A 22,902-nucleotide genomic window follows, 5' to 3' on the forward strand; every position below is an offset into this window, starting at 1 on the left:
CTCAGCATTATAATACCATTGCATGTTTCATGAGCCTAACTTTTTTTTTTTTAACTTATAACAGATGAACGTATTGATGGCCCGTGTCATGTTATCTTTGGAACTGGGTCCACCCCTGATCAAAACCGGTTGTTGGTAATAATTTCGTACCTGGTAACTGGTAAGTATTAACCAGGTAAAAACCCCATTTACTTATAGAATAAGATTCAATTAATCTAAATTCACTTTTCAAAAGTAATAAATAACAATGAAGGGTTTCACTTCATATCAAATGAAGTCAATGGATTTTAGAAAACATTTATTAAAATTATTTAATATTTGGAAATAATTATGGACACCATTCAATTTTGTCAACCCCTTTATGGATCTTTTGGTTACTATTAATTTTAAATATTTTAATAATGTAAATAACCAAATTAAAAATGAAGTGCTGTTAATTTATTATTGTTTTTTTTTATAATTAATAGTCAACTTAAAAAATATAGAGAGAGAATTAGTCGCACCTAAAACCCGTCTCAAACGACGCCGTTTTTGTCTTTCAAACAGGAAATTCTTAGTACAATGTTTTTTTTGACAAAAAAAAATGGAATTAATCCACACGTCAAGAATAATTGAAGTGTAAATTGTGGTTCTGGTCCCTGAAGTATCTGAAAATCCAAAATTAGTCCTCTAAGTTCAACAAATAATAATTTTCCACTTGGATATTTTTGGGAATACGTTGCCACTTTATTTCAAGTGGGAAGTAAATGGTTGCTTGACAATTGTTGAATGATTTGGTATAGAATTATTAAGTGATCATAATGATTAAGAGAGACTCTCATGATGATAGTGCAAAATGCAATATAATTGTTTGATAATTGCTTACGATGAAATTAGGGCGCTAAATGGTTAGGCCATGATACAAAATCGTTCAGAGGATTTTAGAACCATTAAAATACAGATTTTTTTTGTCAAACAAGATTCATCTCTTAACAATTTAAAGACTGTCTTTTAATATAACTATTAAGAGGTACACAAATAACCTTAGATAAAATTTATTTATTTTCTTCTAAACATGAATATTTCGAAATGAGTGTCTGTTATATCGATCCACAATGAGAAGAGGGGTGTGTACCTATAGCAAGAAGAGGATGAAACCATAGATTTCTGTTGTGTCTTGCATGTTACCGGGTACTTAAATATTTAAAACTTTACATCTTAGACATCAAAATAGAAGTTTTTAAAGTACGTTATCCAAAATAAGAATCAAGTTAAATTATGTTATCTTTTTATGCAATTTGCCCTATAATTTACACAAAATAAATATTTATTTTATATTTTCAAAAAATTAAAGATACAACAAAATTACTGTATTTTTTTGTAATCTCAAACAAGGCCCTATATAAATCCAAATAAAATATTTTAATGCTTATTTAAATTCAATGTGAATTAAATTAGTGAAAACATTTTTGGAAAAATTAAGGATCCCACAAAACAATTTTAATTTGTTGTCATTTAGCAAATTATAATAGACATCTAAATTGACATATGATAACAACATATAACGTTTGTTTTTAAGAGGTGCTAAAGTCTGAAATATTCTTTCATTTCTGATTTATAGGAGGTGGTCCTAAAATCTAAATCAAAAAACTATTTGTTTTTGTAAATTGATAATTGTTTGAAATTGTTTATTTTACCCATTAAAAAAATTATAGTGTTGAATTTATAGATAAATTTATACAAAGTTCACATATTTATTCATCATTATTACGAAATTTATATCTAAATTATATAATTAACATCAATTTAAACGCAAATATGTCATTAACGATATTTGACACATTCAAATCATAGTAAATTACATCAATTGAGAGAGATGATTGATTAAGGTTAATCAATTGAGAAACGTTGTTATTAAATATTTGAAGAAATAATAAGAGAAAAATAAGATGTTAGTTTACCTTTTACCAGATAAAAAGATAATAAAACATAAATGTCTCTGAAAAATTAAAAAAATTAATGAATCAAATATAAGAAGCCGATAAGAACTTTTTTATAATAAAAAAAAAACAAACAAAACCTGTAGTTTTAAAAAAAAAAATTATAAAAACAAACACCACAAGGACCAAAATTGCAAATAATCCTAATAAAATGACCAAAAACAGAAAATGGGAGTCAAGAAACAACAACAAAGGAAAAGTCGGAAGCTGTCATGTAAGAGAGAGAAAGAGAAAGAGAAAGAGAAATAAAAAAGGAAAGAAAGTAAAAGAATGATTCGAAGGGCGGCTTGGTCTCTCAAATTTGGTGGGTTTCAACTCCTTTCTTCCCCAATTTTCTTTCGCTGAAATCCCTAATTTTTGATTTTGGGTTTCTTCTTCATTATCCAAACACCATTCAGATTCCCCTTTCTCTTTTTACTTATTCCCTTTCAAGAGTTTGTTAAAAGAAAGTGTGAAAGAAAGTAAAGCAAGAGTCTTGTGGTGGGTTAAGCTCTACTTTATATCCATCTGTCCAGCTCACAGGAGATAAAAGGGAAGCTATTTTATATATATATATATATATATATATATATAAAACTAGGGTTTTTTTTTGAGAGATTTCTGCATTATCTTTACTTCCAAGTTCCAAGATTGTTGAACTCCAAGCGGGGTTTTCTTCTTCTTCTTCTTCTTCTTCTTCTTCTTCAGTTTTTGGTGTTAAAATCAAAGATCAGAATCTTTTAGCTATTGGGGTTTTGATCCATACCTAAAAAGGGTAAAACCTGATGTGGGAGATTTTGAAAAAAGGGGCATTGGTGGTGTTTGGGGGAGTTTGTTTGGGTTTGATTGAGATTAGTGGATTTCTGATGTACAGTTCAGATTTCTTTTTGTGTATCTGGTGTTTCTTATCATAGGATTTGGAAAAGGGGTTTGCTTTGATTCTTCTTTTAGAGCAGTTTTTATGATGGGTTTGTTGGTTTCTTGAAGGATAACCTCCAAACAAGCTTTTGTTCATCAGTTTCAGTTTGGATGATTGTTCTCAGGGTTCCAATTTGAGTTGGGTTTTTTAGGGTTTGTATAATTTGTTATTGGGTTCTAAGAAATCTAAGATATGATCAAGCAGATACTTAGTAAGGTTTCCAGGAAACAGTCCAAATCATCAAAAAATCAAGAATCTTCAGGCAATTTAACCCCTAATCTATCATCATCTACTTCAAAGAGAAGTGATGTTGGAAGTGGGAATTCAAGAAAGCTTGTGAATGCCGATATTTCTTCCCCTTATTCGGTCTCGTCAAATCCTAGATTCAATCAGAGCGAAAAGAGTTTTCGCAATGGTGTTACTGTAAATGCTTCTTACGAAGCTTTACCGGGCTTTAGAGATGTCCCGAGTAGCGAAAAGCAGAATTTGTTCATAAAGAAGGTGAACATGTGTTGTATGATCTTTGATTTCACTGACCCAACAAAAACCCTCAAAGAAAAAGAGATAAAGCGACAAACTCTATTAGAATTAGTCGATTTCGTGGCTTCTAGCAATGTTAAGTTCACAGAATCGGTTATGCAAGAGTTTGTCAAGATGGTTTCTGCTAATTTGTTTAGAGAACTCACTCCTCAACCCCGCGATTGCAAAATCTTGGAATCTTATGATTTGGAAGAGGAAGAACCGTCGATGGATCCATCTTGGCCCCATTTGCAGATCGTCTACGAGCTTCTTCTCAGGTTTATCGCATCCCCAGAAGCAGACGCGAAAATAGCAAAAAAGTACATTGATCATTACTTTGTTCTCAAGTTGTTAGATATGTTTGATTCCGAAGATCCAAGAGAACGCGAGTACTTAAAGACTATACTTCACAGAGTTTATGGTAAATTTATGGTCCATCGGCCGTTCATTAGGAAATCTATCAACAATATCTTTTACAGATTTGTTCTTGAGACCGAAAAGCATAATGGGATTGCGGAACTTTTGGAGATTTTAGGAAGTATCATCAACGGATTTGCTTTGCCTTTGAAGGAAGAACACAAATTGTTCCTCTCTAGGGCTTTGATCCCATTGCACAAACCGAAATGTTTAGCAATGTATCATCAGCAATTATCGTATTGTATCACGCAGTTTGTTGAAAAAGATTGCAAGCTAGCCGATATGGTAATAAGAGGGTTATTGAAATATTGGCCGGTTACAAATAGTTCGAAAGAGATCATGTTTTTAGGGGAGTTGGAGGAGGTTCTTGAAGCAACACAACAACCGGAGTTTCATCGTTGTATGGTGCCTTTATTTAAGCAAATCTCCCGTTGCTTGAACAGTTTGCACTTTCAGGTAATTTATCGTTCTTTTGAGTATCTTTTTGTCAAATTTGCAGTAGTTTTTCAATTGTGTGCCATCTAAGATGTTTGTGTTCTTCATTTTGTTTCTCTAGATTGGTCATTTCAATTTTTTTGGATTCCTGGTACACTTGTGCAGATCAATTGACAAGTAATAAATAAAACAAACTATAAAAGTTCATACCATATAATGAAAACCGCAAAAAAAATCAAAAACCAAGGAACACATTGGTAATCGTTCATCAGGACGGTATGCACATGTGCATACAAGTAACTTGTAAGCAATTTGCCCGGGTATGTACATGGTGCATAAAAACCAAAAAACAACTTCAATTCCTCCGTCCAGATGAATGATTACCTGGGTGTTCCTCAATTATTCATTTTTTTAGGGATAAAGGTTAAAACATGCATAATTAAACTCAAATTAGGCTCTATATGTTGAGAGTCGCCGCCTTGTACAAACCCAGTAATTCATACAAACTTAAAAACCAACATGTGTGAAGATACAATGTTTATACAATGTTCTTTCATATGTGAAGTGTTCAAGACTATATTTTTTCCACACACAAAACAGTCCTGACCGTTTCACATATGAAACAACACCGTATAAACTATGCATTCTCACACATGTTGCTTCATATGTGAAACAACACATAAAAACTGGTTTGTAAGTTTGTATGGTTTATTGGGTTTGTAAATGATTATGCTGTCATACATGGTAAGGGCTTGAAAACCTATTTCAGGCGAATATCACCATAGGAGACATTCTTTGAGGACTCTCTAAATCGTGAGATCTTTGAGAACTAGTGCATCATGTGCTATTTCATATATTTTTTTTCACCACTGGCTAGAATTAAATGCAAGTGATTAACATATATCTGTTTCACATTTACTCGGTTCACAATGTGAACCTTTTTTGGCATTTTTTATGAAACAAAAAGTAAACGTAGAAGAGTTTCAGATTGTGAACAGAATACATATGAAACCATCACATTGTGAAACAAAATATATGTCAATCAATACATTAAATACTATACTTAGATGAAAACAACCATGTTTGTGGGATTTCTCGGGATTTCAAATCCAAGAATTCTTCAAACCAAACATGGGATTACAATGGAATTGAATTCCAAATCCCTCTAAATCTTATCCAATGCTACAAACCAAACGGGACCTTAGTATTTACATTAGGTTTGAAATTATGTTGCAAATACTTGTTTCCAGTGACATATCAAGAAATCTTGAAATTTTGGTTCTTCTTATTGAAGGGATCTATCGACATAGATAACTGTCTACACTTGGTATTTCCATCAAGTTTTTTTGAATTATTTTGCGCATACTTGTTTCCAGTGGCATGTTTAAGATATCAAGAAATCTTGAAATTTTGGTTTTCTGTATAGAAGGGATCCAGAGACATAAAGACTGATGCTTGTTTCCATTGGCATATTTAAGACATCAAGAAATCTTGAATCTGGTTCCTTTGGTAGTTTGCTTCATATATTGCATTAGGAAGTAAAGGGGAATGAGAAGTAGGATTAGCTTTTGAAATCCATGGCTTGTTCATTCAGATCATTTGATCTTTTACTTCGAAGGTCCCATTAGATGGTTCGAGAATGAATAGAAATGTGAATGTGGGTCACGTTTGCTTTACGTTAGGTCAAATGGAGATGAGACTCGCAAAGTGAAGAGCAGAGGAAAATGGTGTAAAACTTGTTTTCGTTTTTACCATTTTCTTCTCTTTGTGGGTCCTATCTTTATTTTTCTTAACATAAAGAAAACGGGACCCACAATCGTATTTCCACATTTTCTCGTTCCATATGGGACCCACAAAACGAAAAAAAATACAAAATGGCCTAAATGAGTAGATCCTTCATAAACTGGTGTAGTTTCACACTTCACAAATCCTACCTTATTTACGCTTTGTTACAAGAACATGGGAATACCGACATGAGATTGAAATTTCGTCAACTCTTGGTGTCAAAGGTTATAGATTTATAGCGGTGATCTCCTCATTTGCCACGATGAACATCTTGAGGGGTAGATTCGGTATTTCTTAGCAATCTTGATAAAGAACATTTTGAAGGGTAGATTCGGTATTTCTTGGCAATCATGATAGAGAACATCTTGAAGGGTGGTTCTTTATCAAATTGTTCTATTCCTCCTTGAAAAAAGCTCGAAACTTTTTCATTGACGTTGTCGTGTTGAAGGGTATATTTGGTATTTCCTTGGTAATCATGTTCGAATCCGTCTGCAAATACCAGTTTCAAACTGATTCAAGATTTCTTGAATCTGCCCTCAAGTTACTGAGTACTTGATTTTCTTTTTTTCTACTTTTCAGGTGGCAGAAAGGGTTCTATTTTTCTGGAACAACGATCACATCGAGAGTTTGATAAGACAAAACCGCAAGGTAATACTACCCATAATCTTTCCAGCACTCGAAAGAAACGGGCGATACCATTGGAATCAAGCTGTGCATAGTTTGACTTTAAACGTTCGGAAAATCTTCTTCGATCTCGATCCCGAGCTGTTCAACGAGTGTTTGCTCAACTTCCAAGAAGACGAAGCGAAGGAAGAGAAGATGAAATCGAGACGCGAAGCCACGTGGAAACGGTTAGAAGAAATAGGTGCAGATACAGCTTCAAGTAATGAAGCTGTTCTTGTGCATTAGGGATTGAATCCTTGTAATCCCATTTGGAAGAAAAAAAGCTACAAATTTCTTGTAAATTTCAGTTGTTTTGATGGTGTTGTAGGACAACAATGTGTCAACTTTAGTTTCATAAACTAGCTAAAGCAATGCATTTTGAGCAAGTTTTCTTGCTCTTATATTGTTTGGGCAAATTGCATGAAAAACTAACGCACTTTAACTTGATTCCTACTTTCAAAACTTCTATTTTGGTACATAAAGACGTAATGTTTTAAACATTCAAATACCCGGGTGATTGGTTGAGTCGTTAATCGGTTATCATGCTGATATGACGAGTGATGTAGTATCCAATTTAATATTATTTGTTGACGTGGTTAGTGATATGAATTTTTTTTAAATCTAAAATCAGTCTTTTTTTAATCTAAAATTAGTGTTCAATCGGTTACCCGAGTACTTAAATATTTAAAATTTTACATCTTAGGTATCAAGATAGAAATTTTGAAAGTACATTACTCCAAATAAGAATCAAGTTAAAATACGTTATTTTGCATGCAATTTGTCCATATTGTTTTCCACAAGTTTTTTGAGCTGCAAAAAATGTTCAAAGTAGAGGTTTCCTGTTTGGGTGTGTGTATGCATCCCTGTTTATGTCAGAATCAGATTAAATTATACATTGGAAAGGTAAAAAGTAAGTCTTAATGTTGATTTTGTATGAGAATATTTGTAGGTAGGGCTAAATGCGGTAATGCACCCCTATATATATATTATTAAATGCATTCTTATAGCATTTCCAACAGTTATGCTATAATAGAAATTTTGGTAAATTAGAAGAGTTTTATGCTCCATCAGTTATACTTTATTATATGGTAAAATAGAAAAAATAAGAGAGACATGAAAATTTCTAAATTTAGAAAAATCTCTAAAACTTTATATAAGAAAGAGAAATATCAATAAAAGGTATTAAAAATAAATGTCTAACAGTTAGAAATAATATTTTAATAATAATATAGTCAATGTTAAAATTGCTAAAAGAGAGCAGCTGTTGGAGTTGAATATAATTTTTATAGAGATTTTGGCTTTTGCTGCTCTATTTTGGAAAAAAAATATATAGCATAGTTGTTGGAGATGCTCTTACCTATTAATTTCCTTCTCACATACATCAACATCAAAATATAAATTTTATACATTTTCAATGCATGAATTGACTTGATTCTGACATAGAAGTGATGTATATAACATCACCCTTAGGAATATATAGGGGTGTATTTAGCTTACCTCATACTGGTTACCTGTTATTGATTGGTGTTGATTCGGTTGGCGTTACTTACAGAGGTTTTTGTGTTGCTTGGTCAGTATTAGCTAGTTTATCTAAAGATTGATCTGGTTGATGGTATTGACTAGGCCCTTACTCGATCTGTATTATTATCTCATTTACCGGACATGCACAAGGTGATAAGGTATTTTGTAAGTAATTATTTACTACAAAGACACTTGGTAAACAACCATCTTTATTTTATACTATATCATAACACGTCACTTAATCATTCTGATCACTTTATCATTCAACATCAAATCATTCAGCAATTAACAAACAACCGCTTATAATTATTTTTCTTCCATTTTTTTTCATTTTTCATTTAAATATTTTTTAGAACCCGAGTATTTTATTTAATTACATTTGGTTTAGAGAACACAGCGTGGAAGTACAAGTTGGGCTCGTGATCCTGCCACGTGTACGGTGGATACATTACTTGTGTGTGTGTATATATTCATTGTGGTTCTCAACTAATTGTGGATAAGAATCGTTTGCGTGTGAAGATAGCTCTAACAACAACAATGGAGGTATGTATGTCTCTGAAACGACACGCACTGGTTCCAACGCCTTCCATCAACTCCAAGAATTTAAGAACAATAGATGATTCACACTTAATCAGACACTCGTTTTCTTCATCGCAAATTCAACGCAAGCAGCAATTAAATCATGGAAAGAGATTAATGGTGGTTGAAGCTAAAGGGAAAAGAGGAATGCAAGCTCGTCAGTTCCAACGCCCAATGCCTGCTATGCCCAAAATTGAAGACGATGGAAACCCTAGATTCGTTATCTTCATTCGTATGGCCAATGTTGGTATCTTCCCTTACTCCAATTCTTTGCTGTTGATTAGTAATTAGTAAATTCAATTGGAGCTCATTTATGTCAAAATCCTGAACTAGGTCTTTACTTTAATCTCGTAGCCATTAAATTGGAGCTTTTGGTACCCATATTCTAATGATTTAGCTAACATTAACTTTGTATCGAATTTTGAAATTTTGATTGGAAGCAAAGTTAAAGAAGTTCATTAAACGAGTGATATTGTCCAAATCATTGTACATGGAGTTCATTTCCAAACAACTAGCATGCATGTGAAAATCCCCAAATAGAAGACACTCTGGTTGATAGAAATCTAGAAGATACTGAACACGACACTGGCAACTCAGAGTGTTTTGGCCAACTTTGGTGAATATTGTACAATTTTTTGTCAACTTCGTGTTCTTTTTCTCTTTCTTCTTGACATTTTTGCCAACATGTTGATTGTTTGCAAATGAAATGTGAAGTATAATAGTTGATAATGCTAACTATTCTGTATTAAATAGGTCTTGGAGTTTCCTTGTAAGAAAACTTGACTATAGGTTGCATGATTACACGATTTTGCTTGTATATGACGGTCTACTTTCCTAAATTAGAGTCCACATTAGACTTTTGGTATATAAATCTAAGATTTTTCATGTTCGAAGTGGATATGACCTACTTTTAATGATCAACACCACTTTGGGATCTGTGGTACTTTTCTTGTATGTTAACTTGGTGTAACCAAGTTTCTAAAACTAGTGGTTTTGGGTTCAAAAACCCGATACCAATAGGGTCTGTATAAGTGTATTCCTTTGTTTATCCTTGTGATCTGATAAACGAACTTAGAATTGTTTTCCTTTAAGTAATTGTTAAATCAATACAGTTTTGAAGTTAAAATGTTGGCCTTTTTGTGCAACCCATCTCACATGGATAGAAAATAGATTTTTGATCTCCTTGTAAGCTCAAAGTTGTGGGCTACCAACAACTTCCACTATGGTTGTAAGTTGAACTCGAAGTTATTGGATCAGCTTGTTGCATTGGGCTTGGGGTGTTACAGTTTTGCTATTTAAGCAGTCTAACATTGACAAATTTGGGGACTGATGTAATCAGAAAGGGTCAAAAGAGTCGTCTTTCAATCCAAAATGGAAATGATTTCTTTCTTACTTGAAGATCAAAGTAATTCATGTTGGCAGGTTGTTTCAAATGTTGGGATATTGTAGCTTTGTTTCCCTTTATGCCCAAATACAGTATCTATGTGAATTTGGATCCTGTAAGTGGCATGTTTGACCACAAAAGTCAAAACAAGTTTCTCTTTTATGATGGAAGAATATAATTGTTCCTCTTTCACAATTTCAGGTTTGCATAAAAATTGTTGGCATCTTAAAAAGTTTTCTTGTATTAACTATAAAATAACACTACTTAGATATTTGGATCTTTTTTATTCACCAAAAACTAAGGGGCCGTTTGGTTTTGACAGACAGTTTTTGAGGGGTTTGGATTTTGTGGAAGGATTTGGAATCTTTGGTTTGTTTGGGTTGTAGGATTTGGCATGGAATTGAATTCCATTGTTTATAGATAATTTATAAAAACAAATTATAAATAATTGAACTACCTTTTATTAATTGATCGTTACAAAACAAATGTTTTTAACATATTTTAAAACATCATTACAAACAAAATCCTATAAAATCCCATGAAATACCAACTACCCTTTATGCTTTTTAGATCCAATGTTTGTGGGATTTTAATTTTGGACTTTACTTTAAACCAAACGCGGATTGGATGCAATCCAATTCCAATTCCCATGAAATCCTGCAAAGCAAACAGGGCCTAAGATTATTTGATGATTCAAAGACCTTGAAGGATTACATCTTATGGGAGTTTATAGATATTCCATCTGATTTAGGGTCAAGAACTTTAGTATATATTGGATTCTACTGATACCCAATTTGCTTTTAACATTAGGAACATTAGTTTCCTTCTAGATTTATTATTTTCTACTGTTCTCTCCATATATTTGATGCTGCCCATGAACCACGTATATATGTTTTTGTTTTCTGTGTGATTATTTATCTTGATCTACAATAAACTTTCATTTCACCTTTGGCTTTTCACCTAAAGGGATTCTTGGTGATACTTTTACTTTATAATGTTTAAATTTTTTGAGGTTATTTGGTACGTGTGCAGGTTTATCTATGGTACCCTGTTAGTATCGTAGCAGGTGGCACGACCGCAAAGATCCTGGTTTCAGCTAAAGACAATTTTGTCGGGAAATATATTTACAAAGACACGCTATCGAAAAATATTGCTGGAGTCATTTACAAAGTAAGTTCTATATTACCAATAACTTATTTGTGAAAAATCATTTTTTTGTCAAGTTGCTTTGTGTCCCGATGAAAACTACTCACTCTTTTGAAAGTTGCAATGATTAACCGGGTGTATGGTTCAAGAAAAGGCATGACTTTTACTCTTAACCAAATGTATTATTCCATTCAATAATATCAACATGTTTAACGATGGCCATAAAAGATGTGAATCAGTGAATTTATGCGAAGTTTTCAGAGAAAGGAAATGCTGAAACTTTCATCGTGGAAAGGATATTGTTGCAATTTTCATGGGATGAAGGAAGTATAAAATTTGACTCTAAACATAGTTTAGTAAAAGTGTTCTCACATTTATAACCAAATGTCTAATATAGCCATAATCAGGATCAACCGCTTTTACTCTTTGGGTAAAGATCTAGTCTGCATGCATGAAATGTCCAACCCCCTCAGACCCCATCTCCGGTGGGACATACCGTGCTTGTTTTGTTCTAATATAGCCAAGATGGCAAATCTTGACCATAAAAATACCCTCAGGGCCTATTTGGTTTGACGGAATGTTTTTGAGGGATTTGGATTTCGTTGAAGGATATGGAATTGTGAGGATTTGGAATCTTTGGTATGTTTGGTTCGTAGGATTTGGAATAGAATTGAATTCCATTATCTATAAATAATTTATAAAAATAATTATTTACCTTTTTATTAATTGATTATTACAAAATAAACGTTTTTAACATATTTAAAAACATTATTACAAACAAATCCTATGAAATCCTGCTAAATACCAACTATCCCATGGGATTTCTGAATCCCATGTTTGTAGGATTCCATTTGAAATCCAGGATTTCAATTCCAGACTTTCCTTAAACCAAATGTGGGATTGGAATGGAGTCCAATTCCAAATCCCACAAACCAAACGGGCAGTCGGTAACTTGTAAAGGAAACAACGGGTTAATAGGTTCTTTTTTCTTGATTAATGAGACAACCCTTATGATGGATTTCGATCAGATATCCTCGTTAATGTTTATCGGAATTTTTCTACTTGTTTCTGTAATTGGAACAGGATGAGAAGGAGGTTCAAAAGACAGCAATTCGACAGCATCGTGTATTGCGTTCGGCTACAGAATTCCGATATGGCTATAAAATTGTGGTATGTTCTTGCACCCGATGTAAATAAAACAGAAAATTATAGTTATCGCTGTCAAATTATCCTCTTAGTTCACATGTGATTATGCAGGAGGGTACCAACTTAAGAGCAGCACTTGCAAGCAGTGATGTGATTGAGGTATTATTGTCTATATATTACGAAGATTTTTGAGCTTATTGAAAAGGCCCCATTTGGTTAGCCATAAGCCAGCCTTTTGAAAAGCTACTTCAAGTAGCGTTTCGACAAGCTCGAGGTTTTTTTTCCAATATGCCCCTTATATTTGCTTAATTGATTTTTCAACATGTCATTTTAGATCATTTTACATTGTCATCTATCTTGTCAACTAGTTTTTACCAAACATGACTAGTTAATGAGCTAAAAGTTAGCTTATTAATCAACAACTAGTTTGCCAATATAGCCTTTAGGGGCTGTTTACTTGCATCTTAATGAGTTTAATGATCTGGGTGGCTTAATTGCTCAGCCATACAGGAGTGTTCCTTTACGGCTTAGTCGTTAAGCCATTAAAGCCAAAATGGCTATATGGAATAGGCCACGACCCCTCAGTTGTCTCCTTTAAGCCACCTCAAACAAATAAATACCATAAATGCCCCATATCCAACCCTCTTTTTGCTTTCCTAAAATCCATCGGTCTCTTGTCTCTTAGCCATACAAATTTATTCAGACAGACGACTTAATACAACAGGACTTCATGGAAAAAAAAGGTAAACAGCCCCTTAGAGTAGTGGATCTAAGAGATTAAAGCTGAATTTTTCAGCTCCCAACAAGAGCCGAGATGAAAACGGTATTTGACAGAGTTCTAGATTTCTTCGGGGATGCCAAAGAGTCGTTTGGGAAATTGACCGATATAAAGCCAACATCCGAAACCGAGCCTGAGGAAAGTGCCAATGACAAACCCAAGTGAGTTTCTAAATTCGACTAAACTAAACCAACTTTTATAAAGCGAAAATGTATTTACCATCCGTCATCAACAGGGTCAAAAGCTGAACCTGAAGCCGGAAGACGGATATATGGATTCACCATACCAGCCTACAACCGAAATACAAGATGAGGTTTTGTACACAAAAATTTACCGCACATTTTTGCTTTAAAAATCTACATTCTATAGACCGATGCTTGCAATTTATTGTCAATAGTACATAATTTTTCGTTCCCTTCAAAATGTCGATTATCTAGTTCATACTAAGTAGCATTAGGTGAAACCCGAGGACCATCTTTCTTGAGCCCATAATTCCTGTTTTCTGTTGGGATAAGTTTTAGAGCAGTTTTTTTCCTAGTGGCCAACCCGAAAATCTCGTCTAAATCGACATCATCGGGTCCAGTCCCGGGTGGCAGTTTCCAGTCAAAGTGGTACAACAGCCTAGCCAAAGTTAGCTCGATTGTCGCCAATCCAAATGCGTAACCAGGACAACCTCGTCTCCCTCCTCCAAACGGTAAAAACCTGAAATCTTGACCTCTAAAGTCAACCTCCGTCTCAACGAACCTCTCGGGATCGTACACCATGGGATTCGGCCATGAGTTCGGGTCACGTCCTATTGCGTACGTGTTGATCAGGATTCGGGTTCTTTCGGGTATGTCGTATCCCTGAAGGGTGCATTTCTGCATCGATTCTCGTGGGACAAGAAGTGGGACTGGCGGGTGTAACCGCATAGTTTCTTTGATAACGGCTTTCAGATAACGAAAATGGTGGAGTTCGGTTTCTTCGATCTCTCCTTTGGTTTCTGCCATGTCCCTGATTTCATCTTGTGCTTTCTTCATCACTTCGGGGTGTCTTGACAGCTCTGTCATTACCCATTCTAGAGTTGCTGAAGTTGTGTCTGTTCCTGCTACAAACATGTCCTGGAGACCAATCGAACTGGTTACATTCCGTTTAACGTTCTTTTCCTCCCGGAGACTGGTCCAGATCGGGATCGGTTAGGGTGCATTTGGTATCCAGATAGGACGGAATAGTTGTTCAGCGTTTGGTAAGACAGGTCTATTCCAGCTTGTTCCATGGAGTTGGGGGTGAAACACGTCTGTTCCATATGAAAGTTCTGCCAAACGTGGAATAGTGATTTGCGTTATGTTCTATTGTGTACCAAACGCACCCTTAAGGAACGATCGGGACCAGTTGGGACCGGTGTCGGCTTTTCCTCCCGAGTTAAGGTCTGAATACATCTTACCCTCTACAGACCCTACCTCTATATGAGATTTACTGGGTTCGTTTGGTTTTTTCTTGAGACCTGTCAACTGGTTAACCAGTTTGCTCATGTATACAAACAATTTTGCATCAAAAAAAGTGTTATGTGAAAGTATGGTAGGGACCGACCCACTATGGTGCATACGGTGTGTCGTTCCTCCGACATAGTGTAAACACAATTAAGGTCGTGAAAGGTGTCACTCTGTTATTTTGGATGCTACCGTGCAACTACAATGATGACACAAGTTTGTCTTGATAAAGCTGGTTTGCACGTCCCCACCCACTCACCGTGGGTTTGAATCCCAAGGTATGCTAAAACTAACAAACAAGCTGATGATTATTTTGTAAAAAATGTCCATAGCTTTGTTTTTACAGTCGAAGTCGAACGGTGTGGATCTGCCTATGAAGTAGAGTTGTTCATGGACGGAATGACCCACTAGACCCTTCCTATCTGGCTCACTAGAAAAGCGAGATTAAATTGCCATCCTGAAATAAATTGGCGGGTCCAAGCTGACTTGCTAAAATTAATGGGCGGATACGAGCAATCGAAAAAATTGGGAGGCTCGCCCAACCCATTAATATTTATAATAATAATAATTAACTTTTATAATTAAAATTAAAAATTCTTGATGCTTATCGATTCACATTTAATCGTGAACCATGATAATGACATTATCTGGAAATTTAAAAAGTAAAAACAAAATTACATTGGTCAATTTTTCATTCTCATGTTGATATTTCATATTTTGCGGATTTTTTTTCTTCAAAATCATGCATATTTTGAATTATTATACATAATTTGTGATTTTATATAAGTTTTGTTTTCTTAAAAATATAAAAAGATTTTTAGGCTCGTTAGTCCATGGGCAAACCCGGCCTCGAAAAATAGGTTTTCGGCCTGGATTCGTCCCAAGCCTGCAAATGATCGGCTCTACTTTGAAGTAAGGTGAAACAAAGGAACCCGAAAACCACCAACCGCATTGAACAGTGATTAGGCGATTCTTTGAGTATCGATCATTGTATTTGCTAAAATACGAGAAGAGAAGAGAAAAGAGTAAAGTATGAGATGAAAATAGTACCAAAACAAGAGCTTTAAGATTGTCATCGGTGATCGGGACCTCGAGATCGTGTTGTCTTTGAACACGAAGCAAAACGTCGACAAAATCTTCTTTTCTGGCATCGCCATCGCCGGAGGTCGATTCTTTTCTCGTCTTCATATGCTCATTTATTATATCGTCACAAACCTCCCTTAATTCTTTCAAATTCTTCATCAACCTCCTCCTCATCCCACTCACCGAGTTAACCCACTCCCACTCGGGGAAAAAATCACCTATACAAAACCCAGCTAGCAACGCTTGAGTTTCGCTCAAAATACGATTCAAATCTTTCTCCTCGTTCCCGCGTGACTGCTCTTGAAGAAACCGTTTCCCGAAAGCAACCCGACAAAGCATGTCATTGGCTAAATGAAAAAACAATGCACTAATGTCAACCTCGAGTCCGGACCGAGTCGACACAACATGAAGCAAGGGAGTCACTTCCTCGTCTCTAATGACTTCGAATGAGTTCACTCGTTTCGGACTCAGTAACTCGGTAACACAAATTTTTCGAGCTTGGCGCCAATACGGTCCGTACTTAGAAAACGTGACATCCGAACATCCAAACGATAAGTACTGAGCCGCAACGAGTTGCGGTCGGTTCGAGAAGACATGATCATGAGCCTTGAGGACGAGCTCGGCAGGTTGGGCTGCCGACACGACAACCGTCGGGACTTGGCCGAGTTGAAGGTAAAAGATGGGGCCAAATTGGTCAGCAAGGCGGGAAAAGGCTCGGTGGGGCATGTTGGTGAGGAGGTGGAGGTGGCCAATGATGGGGAGTTTGGGCGGAGATGGTGGCAGGTGAGTCGCCGGAATTGACGTTTTCCGGCGGTGGAGCAAGTAGATAAGGGTGGCAATGGACATGAGAACCACCGTAAGGGTAAAATTGTCCATCTCTGGTTATTATGGATAAGAAGATATCGGTAAACGGTTTTTTATAGAAATATTGGGATACTACAAAGGGTTGGTTGTTGGCCCCGCAATTAATGCGTTATTTACGCATGTTTCTTTTAACAACTCTATAAATTATCTATCGAGGTATTTTTGTCCTTTTTGTGCATTGTAATTGTATTTTTTAAGGTGGTGTTTGATATGCAGACATATGTAATAACCAGAGACATGATAAGATTAGATGGGACATATCTGGACAGGACAAGAAGGTAGAATTAGACGAGACTGGACAAATAAGTGTATGTTTGGTGTTTGGTACGACTAGGACTGGACGGGACAAAACTAGACAAAATACACCTAAAAGTTATTTGATTATTTTAAATATTATATAATAGTTATGATTAACACAAATAAAGTAAATCATTAAAAAACTAATTTATAAGTATTTTTACACAATTTTCATATAAATGAATACATATATATAAATAAATATATATATATATATATATACCAAATTTGATATAATTGATGGTATTTATTGGTTATGGTGGTGCTGGTGGCCGATGGTGGTTATGGAGGTAGAGGAGGTGGTGGTTGGTGGATGACAGTGGTTATAGAGGATATGAAGATGGTGGATTGTGGTGGTGGCGGTTGACAACGTTGGAGGATGTAGTTGTGGCTGATGTAGTGAAGATAGTGATAGTAGTGGTGGTGGTCGACTATGGTAGAGGTGGCGATGGACGATGGTGGATGGTGGTGGTCGACTATGGTAGAGGTGGCGATGGACGATGGTGGATGGTGGTTGTGGAGGCGGTGAAAGATGATATTGTAGTGGAAGAGGAGGTGGAGGTGGCCGCAGGTGGTGGTGGTGGTGGCGGCGGCGGCCGAAACTAGCAGTGATGACCATTAAAACAAATATCATATTAAGGTTATATATCAAACTATGATAGATTAGTAATATTTTTAGAATGTGTCATTTTTGTCCCATCTTGTTCCACCTATTTTGGTGGAATAAGAAAAAAAAAACCTCTTGTGTCTCATGTTGTCCCATCTTGTCCCAGTTTTTGTCCATATCCATGTCTCATGTCACGCCAAACGTGAGACAGTGAGTTCTTGCTTTGTCTCATCTTGCGCCGAACATGGGACAATGAGTTTCGTCCCGTCCCATGTACCAAATGCAGCCTTAAGGGCAAATTGTATAAAAAAGTAACATACTATAATTTTATTCCTATTTTAGGTATGTACTTTCAAAACTTCTATTTTGGTACTTAAGAATTAAAGCCTTAAATGTTTAAGTACCCGGATAATCGGTTGAAGACTAATTTTAGATTTAAAAAATCCATGTCTCTCACCATGTCAGCAAATAATACTGAGTTTGGATACCACATCACTCGTCACATCGGTATGATAACCGGTTAATGTTTCAACGGTTACTTGAGTACTTAAAAGTTTAAAACTTTATATCTTAGGTACCAAAATGGAAGTTTTGAAAGTACGATATATAAAATAAGATAAAGTTAAAATACGTTACATTTTCATGCAATTTGCCATTTTTTTAATTATCTCAGTCACTTAGTTACAATTTTTCTAATATTATTTTCCAAAAATAGTCGAATTTATGTTTTAAAAATAAATCACAATTCTTTCTGATATTACTCTTCATTTAATTCATTTATAATTTCCAATTTAACCATATTTGACGTCAATTGATGACATCATTGTCCAAGTTTTAAATAATAGTTTGTAGTAAGTAATCTGTTTTACGTATAAAGAAATACCTTAAGAAAAGAAAGTTACACGCATTAAAAACGACAACGTTTGGTTGGTTTGCGAATCACTGGAAAGAAAGAAACAATGCTAGTTATCGGTAGACGGTCAATTTATTCAAATTAAATATTTGTTAGATCAGTTCTATCTATTAAATGTTAATATTCAGTATTTGTTGGTGTGTTTTTTTAGTATATTTTTATTTTATGTGTTAGTGTTTCCTTTTTCATTTGAAGTTGTTGAGGACAAAAGTTTGTGTTTTGATTAGTGTGTGTGCCGTTTTTGGAGTTGTGCGTCTTTGTGGCAAGTTACCGCTGTGGTAGGTAGCTGTCGAAAATCTTTATTGACGATTTATCGTCAAAACTAGGAAAGACGATGCGGGTTTTCAAGCTTGATTAAAGTTGGAAATTTCATGAAAATGAAGTGAAAGGAGACAAGGAATATGTGATTAACTTGGATAAGTATACAACCGCGGCTTGAGTAACATTCCCTGTCCCCGGCTCCGGTTTGAGTCTACCCCAGGACCCGTTTTAGCGGGGAATCTCCGTCCCCATTCGGGTCGGGTGAACCGGGTTCCCTGGCGGGTCAAGGCAAATCACCGTCCCCAAGCTGATCACTTGCAATTGTTAATACTATATTTTTGACTCAGAGATGGGTGAAATTCGAAATACGACTCGAATGATGCAAAAAGAGTTGAAAAATCTTCAATAATCACATAGACAGATGAGTTTTTGCACAATGGCACTAAAGTTCAGATATCGATCGAGTTGATGTGTCATAGAGATATGTACATCTCTCCATACTAGCAGAACTAAGATCTTAGATTGATCCATGTAAATATAACATATTTGTATGTATATAAATGGATGATAATTAGATTGATCAGTTCGATTATATTAAATTCTGGTGTATCATCCGGTCCACTTCGAATGTCGAAATCTTGAATTTCTATCTGATTTGCATAATGCAGTACAATACGTCTCTTTAGATTGATTGGATATTTTCTTTAGATTTAAATTTGTTAATATTATTAAAGTAGATTAACAATTTATGTAGGGGTTTTTAGCAATGTTTTCTTTATAAAGATTTGTAATGGAATTTAAGAAAAAATAAGGGTCGTACACTGGTCTAGGCCAAAGAACCAAACTGAACCCGTTAACAACTAGTCGAACCTTTCAAAGATCAGGTTGTATATTTTTTGCACTAAGGAGTAAAGACCCGCACAAAAATCAATTAAAGACCGATCACAGTCTTTCTTTAAATCACGACAAAAAAAACAGTTAAATTGTTTTCATTCAAAATTACATATTATGAATAGACTCGAAAATGATACTCAAAAAACGTTTTAAAAAGTGAATGTCGTGTCATCTGATTTTTTTTTATTAACCTGGATATCCAATTTGTTATATGAACCGACTAATCACTCACAGATGACAGAACAGCCACATGTTTTGTGGGTAGCCCAGAGTCACCACATTTGAACCTCTGTGGCCACAAAGAGGATTTATATTTCTCCTTGGATTTGAACCTGTAACCTCCATGAATTTTTAATTTTTAGAGGTCAAACTCAAACGAATCAAATACCACCCTTCTAGTTATGAAAAATATTTTTTTTTTGTAAGGGTGTCCGGGACAAAGCCCGACTAATCCCCGGCAATTTTGGAGGCTAAACATGGCCCCACTTAAATGTCGTCAACACTCCCCTCCCAGGGCTCGAACTCGGGTTCATGACTATGCCATGCCCAAGCCTTACCACTAGGCTGGAAGGTTCTTGACAGTTATGAAAAATATTGATACAAAAGTTTGTATATTTTATAGATATATGATCTTTTATAACAATGAACATATAAACCATGTTATGTACAGAGACACATTACTTAAAACTAGAGTTGTTCATGGCTGGACGATACGGTAGATATGGCCCGCTAGAAATACCGGCTTGGACAACCATCATCGAGAAAATGGACGGGCCCATGTTTGTTCGTTAAAATTAACGGGTGGACATGTGCAATGTGAAAATATATATGGGCAGGCCCGCCCAACCCGTTTATATTTTATAATTAATATTTTTACCATTAATTAAAATTATACTAGTATATTTTAAAATTAAATTATTAAAGTTATAAGATAAGACTCTTTGGTTATTCTTGAGAACCCAAAACACTAAGGGTTGTTTGTTTACCTCTTAACGTGAATATTAATGTTATACATAAAAAATAGGAATGCATTATTGATTTTATGGATATCTAAATTTTGTTTTTCATTTCTTTCTCCATTTGTTGAGATCCATGTCATTTTAGTTGCTTAAAAATTTTAATTGCAACAGTGTTTTTTCTTTATTATTTGATTTCACATTTGTTAATTAATTGCTAGTGATCAAGTTTATAAAGTTATAAGAGTTACACTTTATAGGCCCGTTAACCTGTAGACAAGCTCGGCCTATTTATAAAACGGATAATGACAAGTTGTCAAGCCCGAAAAAAGGGTTTGGGTTTACAATATTAGATCCGTTGAACAAAAAAAAAAAAAACAAGTTAAACGAGACCTGCAAATGATCACCTCTACTTTAAACATTTATAATTTTTACAATTTTCTTTTTTAACATCCAAAATAATTCCACTATCAAAAAGTATATATAAAACTGAATAAACTAGAGTGGATTTGTACCATGCGCGGCCTAATTGTTTTGTTTTTTTCAATAATATTTTTAAATAAAAAAAATCAAATAAAGGAATATTGGCATAAAAAATTGCAAACCCTAAAGAAAAATAAATAAAAGGTTTGCTCCCCATTCATGAAACTTGACAACTACAAGGGGACCTACCAATTATGGAATATATCCAATATAATTTATTAATTAATATATATATATATATATATATATATATATATATATATATATATATATATACAGGTGTGGGGCGGGGCGAGGAGTTAGATACCCGTTTCCGTCCCCATCTCCGTTTTAGCAAAACGGAGATCCTCCTCCTGTCTCTGAGACCCGGTTTAACGGGGAATCCATGTCCCCGATTGAGGTGGATGGTCTGTCTGATTGAAATCTCAAGTCTTGTGACATTAAGGGGGTGTTTGGGATTGCTTATTTAAAACAACTTATGTTTTTTTTGTAAAAGTGCTTATTAACTTATGTGGTATCAAACCAGAGTTAAATAAAAACAAGGTTAAAATTGTAAACGGGTAATAAGCAGTTTTTCATAAGTCATGAATGATTAACTTATCAAAAACAACTTATTACCGGTTTGGCACCGGTATAAGCAGTTTTTTTTTCCTTATCCAAACACCAGAAAACAAATTATCAGCGGTGCCAGACTGAAATAAGTTAAAAAACAGCTTTTATAAGCAATCCCAAACACCCCCTAAATTTATTCTTTACATGCTTTTATTAAAATAAGTTTGTGGGTCCCTTCATAATCATAAGTAAAACCATGAAATTCATGTCTCTTGCATTTCTTGAATACTTTTTAAGACAATAATGATTATCATTATCAAAAGATAATGAATCTTTAGTGATAAAGTTTGGTGCTTTCTTACTCAATCATGAGTTGTGATAGTTGGCAGAATCTTTGCTTTCAAATTAGTATGCAAATGACACAAGTTTCAATTCCCATTTCGCTCATCTTCATATAATGTGTATATATAATATATAGATATAGATATAGATATATGTATATATATATATATATATATATATATATATATATATACATATACTATTTGTAGTTTCTTGATGCACTCAAGATGGGAAGGCAACCATGTTGTGAGAAGAATGGATTAAGAAGAGGACCATGGACCATTGATGAGGATCATAAGCTCATGACCTTCATCCTCAACAATGGCATTCAGTGTTGGAGACTTGTTCCAAAGCTTGCAGGTTCGTTGTTCGTTTTGGTTCTTTCAAGAAATCTTGAATGGATTGGGACTAGTTTCTTTTATATATGTATGTGTGTGTGTGTGTGTGTTGCAGGATTGATGAGATGTGGAAAGAGTTGTAGACTCAGATGGATTAATTATTTGAGGCCAGATCTCAAAAGAGGTGCTTTTACAGAAGCTGAAGAAGATATGATCATTCAACTTCATTCTCGTCTTGGTAATAGGTAAGCCTTACGAATGGTGCTTGTATCTTGGACATGTAGAATAAGGGGTTGTTTACTAATTGATGACCACCTCTTAGTGGGTAAGAGACACTTACTCAATAAGAGGTGAGTTTGTTTGCCATACACTTACACCAACAAATGATGTTGACTCGATAAAGAAGGAAAAAACCGCTTACCTTAGTCTACATTTACCCTCATATTGTACTCTTACCTGAATAGAATTATCTTAATTGTGTTGGTAAACAACCCAAATTATTATCAGGAGCGGAGATAGCCTTGGCCCAACATCAAACTAGACCCAACACTCACCATTATATATATATATATATATATATATATATATATATA

The 22,902-nt window shown here is 34.8% G+C and overlaps 4 protein-coding genes across 5 annotated transcripts in view; 3 read left to right on the plus strand and 1 right to left on the minus strand.

Moving 5' to 3' along the window:
- Positions 1-2,633: 2,633 nt before the first annotated feature.
- On the plus strand, positions 2,634-7,102 carry LOC112524547 (serine/threonine protein phosphatase 2A 57 kDa regulatory subunit B' theta isoform-like). Its single transcript, XM_025134408.1, has 2 exons — positions 2,634-4,269; positions 6,613-7,102. The coding sequence occupies exons 1-2, from the start codon at positions 3,070-3,072 to the stop codon at positions 6,940-6,942; spliced, it is 1,530 nt and encodes a 509-aa protein (XP_024990176.1). The 5' UTR covers positions 2,634-3,069; the 3' UTR covers positions 6,943-7,102.
- A 1,610-nt stretch (positions 7,103-8,712) lies between these two features.
- On the plus strand, positions 8,713-13,673 carry LOC112524548 (protein HHL1, chloroplastic). Of its 2 annotated transcripts, XM_025134409.1 has the most exons (6): positions 8,713-9,039; positions 11,213-11,350; positions 12,410-12,496; positions 12,584-12,631; positions 13,269-13,411; positions 13,486-13,673. In XM_025134409.1, the coding sequence occupies exons 1-6, from the start codon at positions 8,755-8,757 to the stop codon at positions 13,496-13,498; spliced, it is 714 nt and encodes a 237-aa protein (XP_024990177.1). In that variant the 5' UTR covers positions 8,713-8,754; the 3' UTR covers positions 13,499-13,673. The 2 variants fall into 2 exon arrangements, with proteins under 2 accessions (XP_024990177.1, XP_024990179.1); XM_025134411.1 differs by lacking the exon at positions 13,486-13,673 and having other exon boundaries at positions 13,269-13,415.
- On the minus strand, positions 13,585-16,678 carry LOC112524546 (cytochrome P450 71A1-like). The gene is made up of 2 exons (XM_025134407.1): positions 15,770-16,678; positions 13,585-14,350 (listed from the first exon to the last, which is right to left on the minus strand). The coding sequence occupies exons 1-2, from the start codon at positions 16,676-16,678 to the stop codon at positions 13,694-13,696; spliced, it is 1,566 nt and encodes a 521-aa protein (XP_024990175.1). The 3' UTR covers positions 13,585-13,693.
- A 5,519-nt stretch (positions 16,679-22,197) lies between these two features.
- The window catches only part of LOC112525808 (myb-related protein 315-like), a 2,258-nt gene continuing 1,553 nt past the window's right edge, over positions 22,198-22,902 (plus strand). The window contains exons 1-2 of the mRNA XM_025136089.1: positions 22,198-22,331; positions 22,425-22,554. Of these exons, the coding sequence (XP_024991857.1) occupies positions 22,199-22,331; positions 22,425-22,554 (263 nt within the window). The 5' untranslated portion in view covers position 22,198. The remainder of the gene's footprint in view (positions 22,332-22,424; positions 22,555-22,902) is intronic.

Source organism: Cynara cardunculus (assembly GCF_001531365.2).
Source record: "Cynara cardunculus var. scolymus isolate 2C chromosome LG 13, CcrdV1, whole genome shotgun sequence".
Classification (NCBI taxonomy): Eukaryota; Viridiplantae; Streptophyta; class Magnoliopsida; order Asterales; family Asteraceae; genus Cynara; species Cynara cardunculus.

Excerpts from the sequence above, each read along its gene's own strand:
- LOC112524547 (XM_025134408.1), top strand. The coding sequence starts at position 3,070 with ATGATCAAGCAGATACTTAGTAAGGTTTCCAGGAAACAGTCCAAATCA. Across the intron at positions 4,270-6,612 it reads TGAACAGTTTGCACTTTCAG|GTGGCAGAAAGGGTTCTATT; the intron begins GTAATTTATCGT and ends TCTACTTTTCAG.
- LOC112524548 (XM_025134409.1), top strand. The coding sequence starts at position 8,755 with ATGGAGGTATGTATGTCTCTGAAACGACACGCACTGGTTCCAACGCCT. Across the intron at positions 11,351-12,409 it reads TTGCTGGAGTCATTTACAAA|GATGAGAAGGAGGTTCAAAA; the intron begins GTAAGTTCTATA and ends TAATTGGAACAG. Across the intron at positions 12,632-13,268 it reads CAAGCAGTGATGTGATTGAG|CTCCCAACAAGAGCCGAGAT; the intron begins GTATTATTGTCT and ends TGAATTTTTCAG.
- LOC112524546 (XM_025134407.1), bottom strand. The coding sequence starts at position 16,678 with ATGGACAATTTTACCCTTACGGTGGTTCTCATGTCCATTGCCACCCTT. Across the intron at positions 14,351-15,769 it reads ATCTTAAAGCTCTTGTTTTG|GACATGTTTGTAGCAGGAAC; the intron begins GTACTATTTTCA and ends ATTGGTCTCCAG.